General features: G+C 45.6%; 1 protein-coding gene across 18 annotated transcripts in view; it reads right to left on the reverse strand.

Moving 5' to 3' along the window:
* Positions 1-20585, reverse strand: part of ralgps2 (Ral GEF with PH domain and SH3 binding motif 2) — a 911087-nt gene that overhangs the window by 615698 nt on the left and 274804 nt on the right. For all 18 annotated transcript variants that reach the window (XR_015077609.1, XR_015077608.1, XM_085982223.1 and 15 more), the window contains 2 exons: positions 13905-14012; positions 7966-8016 (listed from right to left, as the gene is read on the reverse strand). Coding sequence is in view for 16 of the 18 variants with exons in the window: in XM_085982223.1 (XP_085838349.1) it covers positions 7966-8016; positions 13905-14012 (159 nt within the window). In the remaining 2 variants the exon portion in view is untranslated. The remainder of the gene's footprint in view (positions 1-7965; positions 8017-13904; positions 14013-20585) is intronic.

The following is a 20585-nucleotide window of genomic DNA, read 5'->3' on the forward strand; positions in this document are numbered from 1 at the left end:
GGCCGCCATTTTGTGAGGTCGGCGGGACGGTTGAGATCGCGGGGAATGACTGTGTTGTAGGTCAATGAAGCCAGCTACCCTCTGACCGGAGGAATCAGGAGCCACTTTCTTAAGGCTTTTAATCTGCGATTTAATAATTTCAAAATACTGTTACTTGTTCCACATTTAAATTTTATGTCGTTTAAAATACTTCTAACATTGAATATAACTCTGGTTAATATTTGGGATCCAGGGTGTAGTTAGTAATGCTTGAAGTCTTACGTTGCAGCTTCTGACCGCCTGTGTGAAGCAGAAACTCAGACATAGTTTGATGCTGAATCTTTGCTGGTTGTTCGAATGATGCCAATAAATCTGTATCTGTTTCTGTGACTTTTTCTTAATTAGGAGATGCCCCTAATTGATGAAACACCAACTCCCTCCTACCTCTTCCCCCCCCTCCCCCTCCTACCTCTCCCCCCCCCTCCCCCCTCCAACCTCTTCTATCCCCCTCCCCCCTCCAACCTCTTCTATCCCCCTCCCCCCTCCAACCTCTTCTATTCCCCCTCCCCCCTCCAACCTCTTTCCCCCCTCCCCCCTCCAACCTCTTTCCCCCCTCCCCCCTCCAACCTCTTTCCCCCCTCCCCCCTCCCACCTCTTTCCCCCCTCCCCCTCCCACCTCTTTCCCCCCTCCCCCTCCCACCTCTTTCCCCCCTCCCCCTCCCACCTCTTTCCCCCCTCCCCCTCCCACCTCTTTCCCCCCTCCCCCTCCCCCTCCAACCTCTTTCCCCCCTCCCCCTCCAACCTCTTTCCCCCCTCCCCCTCCAACCTCTTTCCCCCCTCCCCCTCCAACCTCTTTCCCCCCTCCCCCTCCAACCTCTTTCCCCCCTCCCCCTCCAACCTCTTTCCCCCCTCCCCCTCCAACCTCTTTCCCCCCTCCCCCTCCAACCTCTTTCCCCCCTCCCCCTCCAACCTCTTTCCCCCCTCCCCCTCCAACCTCTTTCCCCCCTCCCCCTCCAACCTCTTTCCCCCCTCCCCCTCCAACCTCTTTCCCCCCTCCCCCTCCAACCTCTTTCCCCCCTCCCCCTCCAACCTCTTTCCCCCCTCCCCCTCCAACCTCTTTCCCCCCTCCCCCTCCAACCTCTTTCCCTCCTCCCCCTCCAACCTCTTTCCCCCCTCCCCCTCCAACCTCTTTCCCCCCTCCCCCTCCAACCTCTTTCCCCCCTCCCCCTCCAACCTCTTTCCCCCCTCCCCCTCCAACCTCTTTCCCCCCACCTCTTCCCCCCCCGCCTCCTCCCTCTTCCCCCCCCGCCTCCTCCCCCCTCCTCCCCCTCTCCCCCTCCCCGTCCCCCTCTCCCCCTCCCCCTCCCCCTCCGTATCTCTCCCTCTCCCCTACCCGAGCCCTCATCCCCCGCTCCAATCCCTCTTTCCGCCCCGGGGCCCGGGCCTCGGCACCTGGATGAACGCGTTCCCTTGGACGCTTTTGGCGGCCTCGGCCGTCACCCTGATGCCGTTGGCCGAGGCGAACACCCGCAAAGACATGGCCCAGCCGAGTCCAGCGCCCCGGTCAGCTCGAGGTCCGCAGCCGCTGTTCGGCCGCAGGCCACAAAGCACCCGAGCCCAGCGCCGGCGATGGCTCCACGGAGCTCCGTGCTGCCCCACGCACTGACATGACCCCGCCCTCCCGAGCTGGCTTCAAGAGCGCCGATTGCGGCTGTGAGAGACGGCCGGCAGGCCCGGTTGCCGGGGTAACCCTTCCCGCTCTCCAAGCCCCGCCCGAGATCTGCACTCCCGAGAGCCCCACCCCCCCGCCCGAGCCGAGCGGGGAACAGAGAGAGACGCCGCGTCTCAGCTGCTCCTGCTGCGCGCGCACCCTTTACTAAGATGGCGGCGCTCGGCTGAGGCCCGCCCCTCCAGCCTTCACAAAGATGGCGGCGATCGGGGGCCGCTTGTTGACTGGGGCCGGGAGGTGCCTAGCTCGGGCGTGGGTGCGGAGGAGAGGCCGAGGCTTCGAGGCCTACCTGGAAAAACGTGGAAAGGTAGGAAAATTAATGAGATTAGATAAAAGATTTAGAAAGTAATTAACTTTTTTAAAAAACAATGTGTGTTTTAAAAGCAACGTTTTTTTTTTTTTTTTTTTAAAGACGCAGAAAGCAGGAAAAAGGAAAAGTTTGGAATCAAGATGGCGGCGACTCACCTCGGTTCAGAACGATAAGGCCCGCCCACACACGCACCGATTGGTCGACCGTCAGGTCACCAAAGCGTAGGATTGGTCAATCGTCCCGTCACTCGACCGTAGGAGGGCCCGGCCGCACGCGCCAGGAACCCGGCGTACGATTGGTCGACCTCGAGGTCACTCTATCGCTAATGAGCAGATAATGAGATGCTAATGAGCGGAATGTTGAACGTTTTTTGGATACCGTGGGCGCGATTTTCGTCCGGCCGAAACGTAAATACGCTTACGACCGTTTTGGAATGGTAAACTTTCTTTCGACGTAACGCACGCGTAGGTACGCTCTATAACTTTCGAGCGCATAGCCGGACAGACGCACACCCGAGGACAGACAGACAGATAGACAGACAGAACGATTCGTTTATATATATAGATTACCAGATTGATACCAACTTGAAATATACATCTCAAAAAAAATCAAGGAAAAATAATCACCGGCAGTGTTTTAAAATTTTTTTTTTTGATGGGACCGCATCCTTCAGATTTCAGTCTCAAACTGGCAATATAAATACAACCCTTTGGAAATGTGCAAGCCAGCACTAAACATCCAAATGTGTCACTCTAAAGTCCATAATGATGTGTCAACAATTAAACACTGTAACCCAAGAACAATGAACTCGATTGAACAAATCACCCTAAGTACGTACAGAATACATAGCCAGGTACAACAGTTTATACAGTCGTTCATAACACAACCAAAACAACTCAGTCAGGCCTACTCTGCTCTAGAATTGTTCAGATAGTGTCACTTGCTTATATTCCATTAACCACCAGTTAACCTACATCCTCCTGTTAACAGGTTTGCCTTTGGTGATTTAGAGAAGGGATTTATTTATAAATATTTATAAATTCTTGCACAAATATAACAAAACTGTCTCAGCTTAAACATTACATTCCACAATATCAGAATGGAGAGGAGATTTAACAATATCCCAGTGGGTTAAGGGAGCAATATGCCAAATACAACAAACTATCCCTAATTCAATTCCCTATCCATGCTGATTTAGCGGTTTTCAGCTAGGAAAGCAGCTGCAGCATGACAACTGGCCTCAGCCAAGGCTGGGTGGGGAGGGAGAGAGACAGAATCAGCCAGGATTCTTGCAATTGATACCTATTCAGTGACCACTGCTAAAAATTGTGCTCGTGTAGAATTCACATAAGAACAAGATTCAATTCAGCTGTGCTCAACAGTTAAAGAGCCTGATAGTCAATGTCCAGACACACACAAAGAATGACCCGGCGGGTAAGCTTCCGGTCATCTCCTGAACCACACTCCAGCAAGAGTTCGGAAGAGGGAAGACAAATGGGGAAAAAGAAATACAGAGCACGAATTTGAGTTCTGATAGCAGAGTTTAGATTTTAAACATTTTTTGATGGGAGATATAAAGCTGATCATCCAACATTAATTGATGTGAGCATAAGTAAATGGCATAATGTTAAATAATTCAAAACCATAGGATCTCACCAGTTTGAACATGTCTTCAACAACTGGCAAATGCCAGGCGATCAATCTAAATTTATTTCAAAATATATAGAGACACTTGAAAAATTTGGGCTGCTTTTGTTAGACGAGACTATGGGGTGATTTGATGTGAAGAAATAGAGAAGACAGAAATAGACAGTTTCCAGGGATCTAAACTGAAGGGACAAGGTTAAAAGATTAAAAACAAGATATTTAGGACAGAGAGCAGGAGAAACTTTTTTTTTACACAAAGGGTTATGAGGCTTTGGAATGTACAACAATGTTACTGATTGAAGCAAGACCATATCAGTTTTTAAGAATAGATTAAATAGGTAGTTGAAGAAAATGGGCATAAAGCGATATTTTAACAGGGATAAGAGTTACCGCGTGCATGGAGGATAAACATCAACGGTGGTATATTTGGTTGGGCCAAATGGCCAGTTTCCATGTTGCAATTTCTAAGTAATTCTATGTAAGAGCCATCAACTCTTAGGCTGCCGAATTACTATGGTTTTAGAGATTTACAACCTAACCACATCTCCAACTCCAGTATTGAATGGTTCTGGCCTAAATGTTGGTAACTCAGCACCAACTAGAAAGTATCAATCTTCAAGAATTTGTATTTTCAGCATAGAAGGCAATCCACGGCTTGTCTGTTCACAGTTAAATTCTGTCTGTAACTCCCCATAGCAAATTATTTCCACTCACCTTTCAGAAGGTGAGTTAATCACCGAGTGGACAGGTAATCAGATAAGAAAATATTCCTTTTCTAATATCAACAAGTTTGTGGAGGAAAACAAGCAACAAAGTGGGACTTTGTATATTTCTGAGGGGTCACACACCTTCAAAGCTGTCGAAGAATCCCAATATTAAGACAGTCTCATACTTCTACCTAAAGAGTGGTAAGAATGTGGAACGTGCTACCACATGACTAATTGAGGGGAATAGCATATATGCACTTAAGGGGAAACAAGATAAACATATGAGGGAGAAAGGAATAGAAGGGTCTGCTGATGGGGTTAGATGAAGAGGGGTAGGAGGAGGCTCGTGTAGAGTGGGGCATAAATGCCAGCATAGACTAGTTGGACCGAATGGCCTGTTTCTATGCTGTAAATTCTATGTAACTTGATGATGCATTATAGATTCTTCTAGCAAAACAACTGGATCAGCAATGTCCATGGTCTTAATTTAAGAAATAATTGAACACACATGGATACCATTTCCTGATTCTTCTTTCGACCCAGCCTATCCTTCAAAAGGCCTAACTGGTCTTTAACACTCCAACTGCTTCTGACATAACCTGAAACATTTCTTCGGATCCCTCTGTGCCAACAATCCATAGACCCAAAGTTTAGTTTACTTAAGTCTTGCAAGTTTTGTAGGTAATCATAGGGTGAAAGTTACTGGCCAAACTTAGCTTCAAAATATATTCATTTCTTTTAACGTTTTTAGCTTGCCTATTTCTCTAACAAACTTAATAAAAACATTTATGTTTTGTAGTATACTTAAATGTGCATCTTGGATAAGCCGCAATATATATAACCCAATTGTGAATAAAATTATATTCAATCCCACTTATAGAGTTGGCTAATCTCTGCTAGGGCAGTGATTGAATCAGCAATCCTGGGTTACGGAGGAGAATTAAAAACAAACACAAATCAATCAGAATGCCCATTCCTGATAGCTATGCGATGACCCCAGATACAAGTGTACTTGTGTGGATATTGCACAGGACAGCTATGATGTCCTCCAGTCAGATAGCCTGCCAACACTTACCGTCAAGGCTCACACATGAACCATGACAACTTAGGCAACTCATACCCCAAGTAAAAGAGTTCACAACTTGAGAGCTAAGTCGAAGAGAAAGTAGAGAAAAACAAGGTATACAACCATGACCAATGTATAGCATGCATCCTCTTGGTCTCCAAAGATCTCTGAACTCTTGGTTTCCAACTAAAGCAATACACAAATATTATACAGCACCTTTCAGGGAACAGAATATCGGAGGGCACCAAGCTGGAAATGTCAGAGAATTCATGACAGCTGACCAAAGATGCTTACAGGTTAAAAAAAAAAATAGATTTTGATAAGAGGTTAAAGGATTTTTGAGGAGTGTTCCGGATTTCAAAGGCATGGTGACTGAAGGATCTGCCACTGACAGTAGAGTGAAGTGGTGAGCACACAGAGATGTAAGAGCAGAAGCGATATACTAGGATACTAGGCCGGGAAGTTTGCAGAGGAAGCATGAAGCATGGCCGTGGAAATATCTGAAAATGAGAACAAGCATATTGAAGTCAACAAGACTAGCAAGGGCAATAGGCATGTGGGTCTTGGCATGGGATATAAGATGATTGCCAGACTTTACAATACGGCATTTATGTAGGGTGAAGCTTGTGAGTCCTCTGAGGAGAGCACAGAAAAATCAAGCCTCGAGGTGATGAGCAACAGCTTGCTTTTATATAGTGCCTTTAACAGAGACAAACACTCACAGCAACTTCACAGAGGCATAATGGAAAAATCTGAGACATCAAAATGTAGTATGTTCAAGACAAACAGGTGACTTTGGAAGTATGATTCTCAAAGCTTTCCACCACTGGGTGCTTTCTAACCCTCATGTCTGTGTCTGTTGTAGACTTATTGATAGAGATTAATTGCCATGATTAGTCAACAACTCCATTATTGTTCTTTCATGTGACTACCGGGGTATTATGCGATTACCAGGATGATAGAAGGAGAACTAGATGGACCTTGGTCTTCTATCATCTAGCAATTCCGATGCTCCTATGTAAAAGACGTGAATGAAAGTTGTTGTGGCAGTAAGAATGAAAGTGATGTAAATGAGCAATATTAAGCAGATAGATGTAGGTATTGCTAGTAACTAAGTACATATGGAACTTAAAGCTCAATTCAGGGTTGAGAGACTGAGGTTGCATACCATCAGGTTCAGCTGAGTGAGTAGCTGGGAAAGGGAAATGGAATCAATACCAGAGGCATGAGGTTTCCGGCAGGAGCCAGAATGGCTTCAATCTTATCGATGACCAGCTTCAAAAAAGGTCTGGGTCACCAGCTTAAGGGTAGTGGCAGAAAGATAACAATGGCCATCATTGGCATATGTTTGGAAGTTAAACTGTTGGGACAAACTCAAGAAGCTCCACACCATCCAGGACAAAGCAGCCCGCTTGATTGGCATCCCATCCACCACCTTAAACATTTACTCCCTCCACCACCGGTACACCGTGTCTGCAGTGTGTACCATCTACAAGATGCACTGCAACAACTTGCCAAGGGTTGCTGACCTCCCAAACCCGCGACCTCTGCCACCAAGAAGAACAAGGGCAGCAGGCGCATGGGAACACCACCACCTCCAAGTTCCTCGTCAAGGCATACACTGCCCTGACTTGGAAATATATTGCCGTTCCTTCATCGTCGCTGGGTCAAAATCCTGGAACTCCAACAATAACTTGTATTTATATAGCGCCTTTAACGTAGTAAAACGTCCCAAGGTGCTTCACAGGAGTATTACAAGACAAAAAATCTGACCGAGCCACATAAGCTTGGTCAAAGAGGTAGGTTTTAAGGAGCGTTTTAAAGAAGAGAGGTAGAGGCGGAGAGGTTTAGGCAGGGAATTCCGGAGCTTAGGGCCTAAGCAACAGAAGGCTCGGCCACCAATGGTTGAGCGATTATAATCAAGGACACTCAAGAGGGCAGAATTAGAGGAGCGCAGATATCTCGGGGGGGGTGGAGGTGGTGTTGTGGGGCTGGAAATGATTACGGAGATAGGGAGGGACGAGGCCATGGGGGGTTTTGAAATCGAGGCATTGCTTAACCGGGAGCCAATGTAGGTCAGCGAGCACAGCGGTGATGGGTGAATGGGACTTGGTGCGAGTTAGGACACGGGCAGCCGAGTTCTGGATGAACTCAAGTTTACATACGGTAGAATGTGGAAAGCCAGCCAAGAGGCTCCCTAACAGCACTGTGGGAGTACTTTCACCACACGGACTGCAACGGTTCAAGAAGGTGGCTCACCACCACCTTCTGAAACACAATTAGGGACGGGCAATAAATGCTGACTTTGCCAGTGACGTCCACATCCCGTGAATGAATTAAAAATAAGTCGGAATGGAACAAAGAAAGGGTAAAGGGGCATGGAAGAGAGCTGCTGGAGGAGTGTGGAGTGATCAATCATAAGCTCTAATCATGGCCGTGAGCACTACACCTTCAGTAAGCATGTTAATATCATAAGTTATTACACTGCTCATTACCAGAAACTATTAAGTAATCTGAAGGAGCTCACCTCAGGCTGAATAGCTTTAAAAACTGGTGCATCCATTAGTGTTATCTGACTCTGAAAGAAATCAAACAGAACAGATATTGCAATTTAATTGTACAATTAATAAAACTTAACAACATTTTTGAACATTAAAGACCGCAAATAAGTTTCCCAATTGTGTTTTCAAAATTTGAAACCTTACAAAATGGAATAACAAAACCATAATACACATATTACTAGAATTAGTGGAATTAATGTTGTAAGACTAGATTCAAGTGCAGTAAGAAGTAATATCATAACCAACTTTATAAAACAAATGTGAAAGTTAGATGATAAAAGTATTTAGTAGCTAGTCAGATATAATTTCTAAAATTCTCAAAATTCATAAAGTACGGTATGATTTTTTGTCTCCAAAATGATGAGCTTTAAAAGACCTAAACAATTTGTAAAAAATATTCACAAATTCTCAATAGGTATACAACTCAACTGGAGGTAAATTTAAAACAATTACTTTGGGATTTTCAATTAAAAAATCTCAGTATGCTCGATACTCAAATTAAATTGGGAAAGCTGGCATAATGTTTGTTACTGGACTAGTAATCCAGAGGCCTGGACTAGTAATCCAGAGGCCTGGACTAGTAATCCAGAGACGGGAGTTCAAATCCCACCACGGCAGCTGGGGAATTTAAATTCAGTTAATTAAACAAAGCTGGAATAAAAAGCCTGTATCAGTAATGGTGACCATGAAACTATCGGATTGTCGTTTAGGGAAGGAAATCTGCCATCCTTGCCTGGTCTGGCCTATATGTGGCCCCAGACCCACAGCAATGTGGTTGACTCTTAACTGCCCTCTGAAATGGCCTAGCAAGTCACTCAGTTGTAACAAACCGCTACGAAAAACAGTGAGAATAAAACTGGACGGACCACACAGCATCGATCTCGGCACCAGCTTCGGGCAAGACAATGGCACACTCAGCCCTGTCAACCCTGCAAAGTCCTCCTCATTCACATCTGGGGACTTGTGCCAAAATTGGGAGAGCTGTCCCACTGACTTGTCAAACAAAAGCCTGACAGTCATTCTCACAGAATCTGACATTTCAGCCAATGTCCCAAACTCCTCCATCACCATCCCTGGGTATGTCCTGTCCCATCAGCAGGACAGACCCACCAGGGGTGGCGGCACAGTGGCATACAGTCGGGGAGAGTGGCCCTGGGAGTCCTCAACATTGACTCCGGACTCCATGAAGTCTCATGGCTTCAGGTCAAGCATAGGCAAGGAAACCTCCTGCTGATTGCCACCTACCGCCCTTCCTCAGCTAATGAATCAGTACTCCTCCATGTTGAATACCACTTGGAAGAAGCACTGAGAGTAGCAAGTGCACAGAATGTACTCTGGGTGGGGGACTTCAATGTTCATCACCAAGAGTGGCTCGGTATCACCACTACTGACCGAGCTGGCAGAGTCCTGAAGGACATATCTGCCAGACTAGGACTGTGGCAGGTGGTGAGAGAACCAACATGAGGGAAAAACCTACTTGACACGTCCTCACCAATCTACCTGTCACAGATGCATCTGGCCATGACAGCATTGGTAGCAGTGACCACCGCACAGTCCTTGTGGAGAAGAAATCTCGTCTTCACACTGAGGACACCCTCCATCGTGTTGTGTGACACTACCATCATGCTAAATGGGATAGATTCAGAACAGATCTAGCAGCTCAAAACTGGGCATCCATGAGGCACTGTGGGCCATCAGCAGCAGCAAAATTGTATTCCACCATAATCTGTAACCTCATGGCCCGGCATATCCCTCACTCTACCATTACTATCAAGCCAGGGGGCCAACCCTCATTCAATGAAGAGTGCAGAGAAGCATGCCAGGAGCAGCACCAGGCATACCTAAAAATGAGGTGCCTACCGGAGGAAGCTGCAACACAGGACGGCATGCGTGCTAAACAGCAGAAGCAGCATGCTGTAGACAGAGCTAAGCGCTCCCACAATCAACAGATCAGATCAAAGCTCTACAGTCCTGCCACATCCAGTCATGAATGGTGGTGGACAATTAAACAACTAACAGGAAGAGGAGGCTCCATGAATATCCCCATCCTCAATGATGGCAGAGCCCTGCACATGAGTGCAAAAGACAAGGCTGAAGCGTTTGCAATCATCTTCAGTCAGAAGTACCAAGTGGATGATCCATATTGGCCTCCTCCCGAGGTTCCCACCATCACAGAAGCCAGTCTTCAGCCAATTTGATTCACTCCACATGATATCAAGAAACAGCTGAGAGCACTGGATACTGCAAAGGCGATGGGCCCTGACAACATCCTGGCTATCGTGCTGAAGACTTGTGCTCCAGAACTAGCCGTGCCTCTAGCCAAGCTGCTCCAAGTACAGCTACAGCATTGGCATCTACCCGACAATGTGGAAAACTGTCCTGTCCACAAAAAGCAGAACAAATCCAATCCGGCCAATTACCGCCCCATCAGTTTACTCTCAATCATCAGCAATGTGATGGAAGGTGTTGTCGACAGTGCTCTCAAGCGGCACTTACTCACCAATAACCTGCTCACCGATGCTCAGTTTGGGTTCCGCCAAGACCACTCGGCTCCAGACCTCATTCCAGCCTTGGTCCAAACATGGACAAAAGAGCTGAATTCCAAAGGTGAGGTGAGAGTGACTGCCCTTGACATCAAGGCAGCATTTGACCAAATGTGGCATCAAGGAGCCCTAGTAAAATTGCTGTCAATGGGAATGAGGGGGAAAACTCTCCACTAACACAAAGGAAGATGGTTGTGGTTGTTGGAGGTTAATCATCTCAGCCCCAGGACATCACTGCAGGAGTTCTTCAGGGCAGGATCCTGGGCCCAACCATCTTCAGCTGCTTCATCAATGACCTGCCCGCCATCATAAGGTCAGAAGTAGGAATGTTCGCTGATGATTGCACAGTGTTCAGCTCCATTCGCAACTCCTCAGATAACAAAGCAGTCCATGCCCGAAAGCAGCAAGACCTGGATGACATTCAGGCTTGGTCTGATAAGTGGCAAGTAACATTCGCACCACACAAGTGCCAGGCAATGACTATCCCCAACAAGCGAGAGTCTAACCAACACCCCTTGACATTCATCAGCATTAGCATCGCCAAATCCCCCACCATCAACATCCTGGGGCTCAGAATTGACCAGAAACTTAACTGGACCAACCATATAAATATTGTGGCTACAACAGCAGGTCAGAGGCTGGGTATTCTGCAGCGAGTGTCTCACTTCCTGACTCCCCAAAGCATTTCCACCATCTACAATGCACATGTCAGGAGTGTGATGGAATACTCTCCACTTGCCTGGATGAGTGCAGCTCCAACAACTCTCAAGAAGCTCGACACCATCCAAGACAAAGTAGCTCGCTTGATTAGCACCCCATCCACCACCTTAAACATTCACTCCCTCCACCACTGGCGCACTGTGTACCATCTACAAGATACACTACAGCAACTCGCCAAAGCTTCTTCGGCAGCACCTCCCAAACCCGCAAACTCTTCCACCTAGAAGGACAAGGGTAGCAGGCACATGGGAACACCATCACCTGCAAGTTTCCCTCCAAGGTACACACCATCCTGGCTTGGAAACATAGCTGTTCCTTCATCGTCGCTGGGTCAAAATCCTGGAACTCCCTCCCTAACAGCACTGTGGGAGTACCTTCACCACAAGGGCTACAGCGGTTCAAGAAGGTGGCTCACCACCACCTTCTCAAGGGTAATTAAGGATGGGCAATAAATGCTGGCCTTGCCAACGACACCCACACCATATTCATTGCAATGAGGGTTTTAAGGAAAAAGTGAATACAAGAGGTGACTGAAGTGGAAAATATTTTGGTGATTTGATAAGTATTGTTCTAAAGAAAACAGCTGCTGCATCAACAGCCAAAAGGGAATATTTTAAGAATGTATGCAGTGTATGGGAGTGAGTGGAGGGTAATTAGGGAATGTCATCTGAAACTGAGAAACCATTGGCTGAGTTTGATTCCTTTCACAACCAGAGTAGTAAACATAAACGGCAGAACTAATATATTTTAATCAGGGTTTTTAATATGCGACAAGGTAATTGCAGCTTATATTTGGCCTACAGCTAGTGCTACATTTCAACTTGTAATGTATAATTTATCTTGGTTTTCCGCTGAGACAATTTAAAAAAAATTAAAGTTCAACAGAAATTCCAACAGGGTATCAAAACTGAACATTCAATGTTCTATACTGGCAGTAAGTTCACAAGTGCAGCAAAACATTAACTAACTCAACCCCCATACACTGGTGTCTTTTGCCTGAAAATAATTTCAGAATTGTGCGCAGTTTATTGAAGAGATTGCAGTCATGCTTGCAGCACCATGACTACAAAGCAAGCAGGCAGATCAGTTGTAAAATTTAAAACCATCTAGTGCTGGGTATTAGGACTTACTTTGATCATGTATCATGTCAACACAGACCTACAATTTTCAGATTGGCCAAAGTCTGGTCAATCAAAACACTTAGTTAGTTGGACTTTTTTTTTAAACAAAATAGGTTAGGTTAGAAGGTATCAACTGGGGCAGCAGTTGCAGCCCTGCTATGACTCCCTGTTGCAAGAGTGCATATGGGTGGACCCCAACTAAGAACAGATCAGACTCAGCTGCGGTGCCGTCCATGGTTAAACAGCCTGCCAACATTCACTGTTCACAGCTCACATATGAAAAAATCACCACTTGGGCACTAAAACCGTACCCCAGAATTGATTTAATACTAGGGGAGAAAACAAAAAATATATAAATGTACCACCACAAAAAAAATCTGAAGCTCCAGTACATGAAGCTGTTGCAATCTGAGTTTGTACTTTAGATTCAGAGATCAGAAAAAAAGATTCCGATTCACCGGACCTGCCTCAAGCTTTTAACTAGATGATGGAAACAAGAGTGAAAAGGTTTCATATGGAGCCAGGTTTTGAATTCTTTGATTAAATTACGAAAGATATGCCCACAAAAAAGAGCACAACTCTTATCAGGATTTCAACCTTCCCAAAAAAAGTCCGTAGAATTCGGATTTTCAGAGATTCTAAAATTTATACATGGACGAGAAGTATCTGGGTCAGAAGTGATAAGGAAATGGCGAAGAAAAGTCTGAGAGAACTGCGTAACTGAAATGCTGCAGTGCCTCTTTTCTGTCAAGAGAGGAATTTCAGTTGCAACATAGCTCGCTAAGGACCTCCACTGGCAGTATTACAAAATTCAAAAATGCAATTTGTTAATGGAGAAATGTCAATTCATGATGAAATTAAATGTGTCAAAAAATGCAATGTTGTTGGCACTGCCTCATGTTGTTCAATCTGCCTCAATAAAAACAGACAATAAGTTATAGAAAAGTTCAGTATTGGTTATAGTTCATCTTTTTCCTAATTAACTGCTGTAATTTTGTTATGTAAAAGGTTAATAAATGTTCACAACAAAACAAAGATTAACTGTAGTTTTCTTTTAAAGGAGAAAGAAATGGGGTGATAACTGCTTTTTATTCCCTCCCACCCAGAAGTCAAGTATCTCTAGCTCAGCCCCCAGGGTGGTCCTAAATTGCCACATCACTAAAGTGAATGAAGTTGTCAAAATCATTAATGTAACAGAGGAATGCAGCCCCTCCTAGTTAATGATGTCACCAGGTTCAAAATGGCAGGTTAGTATAATCGTCAAGAATGGGTTGTTTTTTTTTTTAAAAACAGGATATATTGTAAGAGTACATTCAACAATAAGTACTGCTTCTACCTCACACTCCCCTCGCATTTCCCTTCCCTTGAGTAAAAAATCCCAATATATGGAACCAAACTCCAAAATAAAACACTGGTAATTACAAAATATATTATACTAGTTGCACTTCTTTGTTCAAATTAAATTTTATACACAATCCATGGACGTACTGGTAACAGAATTCAACCACCATCTATACTCACAGCAAACTCTTCTGGCGTCACCTTCAGGACATCAAACACCACTGCATCAAAACTTTTCTTGGGATCATTAGAAGCTTTTTCACTCAGAGACTCAGAGCTGCTACTTCTCTGCAGGAATAAGATAAGCTCATGAACTGAGGAAATCAGACCTTCTTCAGATAACACACAGGGTGATGATACCTTTAATCCTACTGGAAACATCAACACCAAAACCGAACAGCTTGATTCAATTGGATGTTACATTTGGAAATTAAAGTCTGGTCGGTATGTGAGCTTTAGGTGTACAAGTATAGATGTCTGTGACAGATGGGATGTTTCACAATATCCTGTCAGCTATGTTTAGAATATTGATGCGACCTCCAACATAGCTGACTGCAGGTACTGCCGAGATTAAAATCTCAGCTGCCCACTGCCCTACTCACATTGGCTACAGTGAAGCAGCTCCAATAAGACAGCACAACCTGAATTACCTGGAGTAAAGCCTAAGGGACACAATTTGTCCCAAATTAATGACACACATACAGGGTGCATCATGATTTATAGCGCAGTTCCTAGGCAGCACAGAGACTGGCAAGACAGATAAATGGATGCAGAGTCAAAATCAACACTGTTACTCACTGCGCTGAAGGTAGGTTACACTTTTTAATGACCAGTCTTGAACATTTATGTCAGATTTACCTGCGGTGCAACAGGTTTTTGAGTGTACAGTAATATCCTTTGCAGTTTTCTAAATACATAAAATGTGTACCATCATAACACCTGCAAAATAATTTAAGAAATTTCTGTAGCTCAGTATATTTCTGAAATTTCTGTCGCTCAGTATATTTCAGAATTACATTCGTGTACAGAATGACTGAATGCTTCCTCATGACACTTAAATTTGGTGTCAAAATCCTCCTCCAGTCAGTGTTCAGGGAAACAGAAAACAGCACTGTTATGCCAAAAATAAGCATGAGCTCTCCATTCACATTTGAAAGTTTCTCACCATTTAAAAAATATTCGGTTTTTCTATTCTTCCTACCAAAGTGAATAACCTCATTTCCTTACATTATTTTTTATATATTTGCTCTCAGGATGTGGGCAATGCTAGCAAACCTCATCTTTATTGCCTATTCCTAATGGAGCTTCTACTTAAACCACTGTTGTCCTTCTGGTGACGGTGCTCCCAGACTGGTGGTAGGTAGGGAATTTCAATATGACCAACTAATGATGAAGGAACAGCAGTAAATGTCCAAACTCAAATGGCTTGCCACTTAGAGGGCAACTTGCAGGTGAAAGTGTTCCCATGATCTTGTTGCTCTTGTCCTTGATGGTAGATGTCACAAGGCTGGCAAATGCTGTCAAAGAGAGCTTGGTGAGTTGCTACAGAGCATCCTGTAGAGAGTACATAGTGCCTCCACAATGCACTGGTAGTGGAGTGGTTACTGCGTCAAATGGCAGATGCACCAATCAAATGGACTGCTATACCCTGGATGGCGTGGAGCTTCTTCAATATTGTTGCAGTTCCACCTATCCAAGCAAGTATGCCAGCACACTCTAGGTGTTGCAATGATTGGCCTCCAACAACCATGACCATCTTCCTTTGTGTCAGCTATGACTTGAGATGATGTTTCTCTCCAGTAGTGGAATCATCCCTGACACAAAGGAAGATGGCCATGGTGGAATTTTAAATGATATGAAAAAGTTAAGTCTGGAAAATTCCATTAAACTAGATTGCGAGAGCAAGACAAAGGGACACAAATTCAAACTAGTAAAAAGCAAATTTAGAACTTATAAAAGAAGTTCTTCTTTACACAAAGAGTGATCAATAAACTAAATGGACTTCCACATAGAGTGGGACAGGTGAAAAGCCTGAAATCATTCAAGAAACAATTGAATGCTGTAATTGTGAGGGCTTCAGAGTTTTATTGGATGGATGAACTAAGATGTATTGAAATCTGTAATTATCTTACGACCTTGTGAATTGTTCCCCAGCAATGAATCAAGCCTTTTTATGGTGAGGGGTAGGATGGAAAGGAGAAAATTGGTGAAAAAATAAAGACCAGAGGTGAGGAAGCTGTGAAAGTTAACATGTGGGAAAATTTATTTTAAGAGAAAAGACAAATTCAGCAACAGCAAGAAATCCATTTCAATTTCTCATGCATTCTCCTCATATACAGTAAAGCAGTACATGCAAATTGAAATAAGCAGTTTGACAGAAGCATTTTGCCCAGAAGCAACAAGGGACAAAATGTTTCTCTCAAACGGCTTGTCCTTGATTGGAAATAAAGTCGTGTGAAACCACATAGGCCACATGTAACATTTAAATCCATGTTTGGTTCAATTTGCATATAGAGTCATAGAGTCATAGAGTAATACAGCACGGATAGAGGCCCTTCGGCCCATCGTGTCCGCGCCGGCCATCAAGCCCTGTCTAATCTAATCCCATATTCCAGCATTTGGCCCGTAGCCTTGTATGCTATGGCATTTCAAGTGCACATCCAAATGCTTCTTAAATGTTGAGGGTTTCTGCCTCCACAACCCTTTCAGGCAGTGAGTTCCAGACTCCAACCACCCTCTGGGTAAAAAAGTTCTTTCTCAAATCCCCTCTAAACCTCCCGCCCTTTACCTTGAATCTATGCCCCCTAGTTATTGACCCCTCTACTAAGGGAAAAAGCTCCTCAGCATCCATCCTATCTATGCCCCTCATAATTTTGTACACCTCAATCATGTCCCCCCTCAGCCTCCTCTGCTCCAAGGAAAACAAACCCAATCTGCCCAGTCTCTCTTCATAGCTGAAGCGCTCCAGCCCTGGTAACATCCTGGTGAACCTCCTCTGCACCCTCTCTAACGCGATCACATCCTTCCTGTAGTGTGGCGACCAGAACTGCACACAGTATTCCAGTTGTGGCTTAACCAGTGTTTTATACAGCTCCATCATAACCTCCTTGCTCTTATATTCAATGCCTCGGCTAATGAAGGCAAGTATCCCATATGCCTTTTTTACCACCTTATCCACCTGTTCCGCCGCCTTCAGGGATCTGTGTACTTGCACACCCAGATCCCTCTGACCCTCCGTCTTGCCTAGGGTCTTTCCATTCATTGTGTATTCCTTTGCCTTGTTAGTCCCCCCAAAGTGCATCACCTCGCACTTTTCCGGGTTAAATTCCATTTGCCACTGTTCCGCCCATCTGACCAACCCATCTATATCGTCCTGCAGACTGAGGCTACCCTCCTCGCTATTTACCACCCTACCAATTTTTGTATCATCCGCGAACTTACTGATCATACCCTTTACATTCATATCCAAGTCATTAATGTAGACCACAAACAGCAAGGGACCCAGCACCGATCCCTGTGGTACCCCACTGGCCACAGGCTTCCAGTCACAAAAACAACCTTCGACCATCACCCTCTGCCTTCTGCCACTAAGCCAGTTTTGTATCCAATGTGCCAAGGCACCCTGGATTCCATGGGCTCTTACCTTCTTGACCAGTCTCCTGTGCGGGACTTTATCGAAGGCCTTACTGAAATCCATGTATACCACATCCACTGCGTTACCCTCATCCACACACCTAGTCACCCCCTCAAAAAATTCAATCAAATTAGTCAGACATGATCTTCCCTTGACAAAGCCATGTTGACTATCCCTGATTAATCCTTGCCTCTCCAAGTGGAGACAAATTTTGTCCCTCAGGATTTTTTCCAATAATTTTCCTACCACTGATGTTAGGCTCACTGGCCTGTAGTTCCCCGGTTTTTCCCTACTACCCTTCTTGAATAATGGTACTACATTAGCGGTTCTCCAGTCCTCTGGCACATCCCCTGTGGCCAGAGAGGTCCTGAATATATGTGTTAGAGCCCCCGCAATCTCCTCCTTTGCCTCACACAGCAGCCTGGGATACTTCAAGCTGCAAATACTTCAGCCTAGATTTTCCTCTGTTTTAGCTGCCATCTGCGTGGGCGCTTGGGGCAGACAATGCGGAAAAATTGGTTAAAGAAACCTAGTGACAAATCCCCGGCCCAAAAAACTGCAAGGACAATTTTGCTCTGCCCCTTTGGGGATGACCTGCAACACCTGCCATAGCCACACCCTACCAAATGTAAATGACAGCAAGTAGACAGGGCTTGCTGCAGAGTTCTTTTTCCTCCACTAGTGCCCATTCATAGCTTGTGGCCGGCCACAGGGAAGTAAGCATTAGAAGGCCACAATGTGTTCCAGGAGCAACTCCAGAAGGTACCACCAGAAGATATTTCCAGAAGCTGTTACCAATGTCAGGGTGGGCAAAGGAACACTTGCAGAATAAGGGAAGAGGTGTAAAGGGTATTGTGGAACCTTCAGCACATGACGGGTAAATTGCAGATGATGTTCAACTCACTGAGTGCAAGGTGGCTGCAGCTAGGAAACACACTTATTCAGAAATTTGGGTCGGGGGCTTCCCGCGGGTGTAAGCCCCCGACCTGCACTTACCTTGCGCGCCGGCAGTTGAGTAGGACCCCGTGGAATTCCGATCCGGGGCCTGGCCCAGCTGCCGGCGCGCATTGCTTGCGTGTCCCAGGGGCACAGTTAGTTCGATGCGTCCCCTGGGATCACGTGGGCCATGGGCAGTCAATCGGAGCAGGGAATGCTCCATTCATAAGTATTGACAGGAAGACCGGTCAAGACTTATAAATACTACGGCCCCAAAATAACAGTAAACCTTCAAATAAATTTTTTTTTTTAAATTACACTTTTTAAATAAACTATAAATTACATTAAATAACTATTTTAAACAATAATTTAAATTTTTGAAAAAAATAATTTTATATTCTAACGGGGCTAAAAATAAACTTACCTTGCTTTAAAGTATTTAAAAATAATAAACCTGTGGAAAAAATGTTTCAATTTTAATTAATTGACCACTTACCTTGTAAAAAGCAGGCCTTACGCCTGCTTTTTACATTTCTAAATTCGAAAGACTTACCCTCCCGGAGAAACCTGTAAAAAAAAAACTAAGTTCAAGGCGCACGCACAGCCTCCCCCGCGCACGCGTTCGACCTCTGAACCCCTGCTTTCAGGGGAATGGAAGTGCCGGTTTCCCACGCATGCGCAGTGCATGCAGGAAGCCGGCACTTCCATCGGGCCCACGCGCGAGTACCCCATGCGTACTCACCCGTGGAGACCCGAATTTCTGGGCCATTATAGTGTACTGTTACAAGATGTATCTGCCTCAAGTTATCTTGGCTGCCCTAGAGAGGTAGCAAACTACTTCCAGTATTGAGTAATCTTTCGAGGGTTGCGGCAGGTAGCACTCATGACTAATACCATCTTCTTCCTCTGGGCTTGGATTATGCCCATTGTGGGTCTCCTTTACACAGGTGCCAAAGAATATGGCAGATTACAGACACTTGCACCTCAGCTGAAAGTGACGCTAATGGGCTCAATGCCCTGCAGAGCCAGTCTCGGGCACAACAGTGAGCCAAATTGCTAGATACAAAATGGCTGCCATGGCCCTTTTCAACTGCTACAGCCAGTTTAACGCCACAGTCCTGGACGCTTCTCATGGCCTGGATGACCACGTGTGCGGGAAGTGTCGCCAGCTACAGCAGCTCGATCTCCGGGTTTCGGAACTTGAGCAGCAGCTGGAGTCACTGCAGTGCATCCGCGAGGCCGAGAACTTCGTGGATAGCACGTTTCAGGAGGTGGTCACCACGCAGCTTCAGGCAGAGAGGGAATGGGTGACCGACAGACAGAAGAGGACCACCAGGCAGGTAGGGCAGGAATCCCGAGTGTATCTCGCTCGCGAACCGGTTTTCAGCTCTGAATACTGGTGGGGGATAAGGTTCCTCTGGGGAGTGCAGCCAGAGCAAAGTCAGCGGCACCACAGGTGGCTCAGCTGCACCAGGGGGGTGGGAGGGGAGTGGGGAGAAGAAGAGTGGAAGAGCAATAGTCATAGGGGATTCAATAGTTAGGGGAGCAGACAGACGTTTCTGCGGCCGCAGACGTGACTCCAGGATGGTATGTTGCCTCCCTGGTGCCAGGGTCAAGGATGTCACTGAGCGGCTGCAGGACATTGAGGGGGGAGGGTGAACAGCCAGAGGTCGTGGTCCATATCGGTACCAACGACCTAGGTAGAAAGAGGGATGAGGTCCTGCAGGCAGATTTTAGGGAGCTAGGAAAGAGATTAAAAAGCAGGACTTCAAAGGTAGTAATCTCCGGATTACTCCCGGTGCCACGTGCTAGTGAGTGCAGAAATAGAAGAATAGAGCAGATTAATGCATGGCTGCACAGATGGTGCAGGAGGGAGGGCTTTAGATTCCTGAGGCATTGGAACCGTTTCTGGGGGAGGTGTGACCTATACAAGCTGGACGGGCTGCACCTCAACAGGACCGGGACCAATATCATCACGGGGGAGGGATTGCTAGTGCTGTTGGGGAGTGTTTAAACTAGCTTGACAGGGGGATGGGAACCTGAGAGTAGATTCAGAAGGGAGAGAAGCAAAGCTGGAAATGAAAGACAGAAAGTTAGTAAGCGAGTTTGGAAGGCAGAGGAATCAAAGGCTAGAAAATAGACAACAACCGAGTTTGGCACTGCTAAATGATATATGCTTCAATGCAAGGAGTCTCGGGAATAAAGCAGATGAGCTGAGGGCACAGATAGACATGTGGTAGTATGATATAATAGCTATTACTGAGACATGGCTGAAAGAAGGGCAGGAATGG

The sequence above is a fragment of the Somniosus microcephalus genome, chromosome 3 (genome assembly GCF_052327205.1).
Source record: "Somniosus microcephalus isolate GS21.2 chromosome 3, FLI_Smic_1.0, whole genome shotgun sequence".
Classification (NCBI taxonomy): domain Eukaryota; kingdom Metazoa; phylum Chordata; class Chondrichthyes; order Squaliformes; family Somniosidae; genus Somniosus; species Somniosus microcephalus.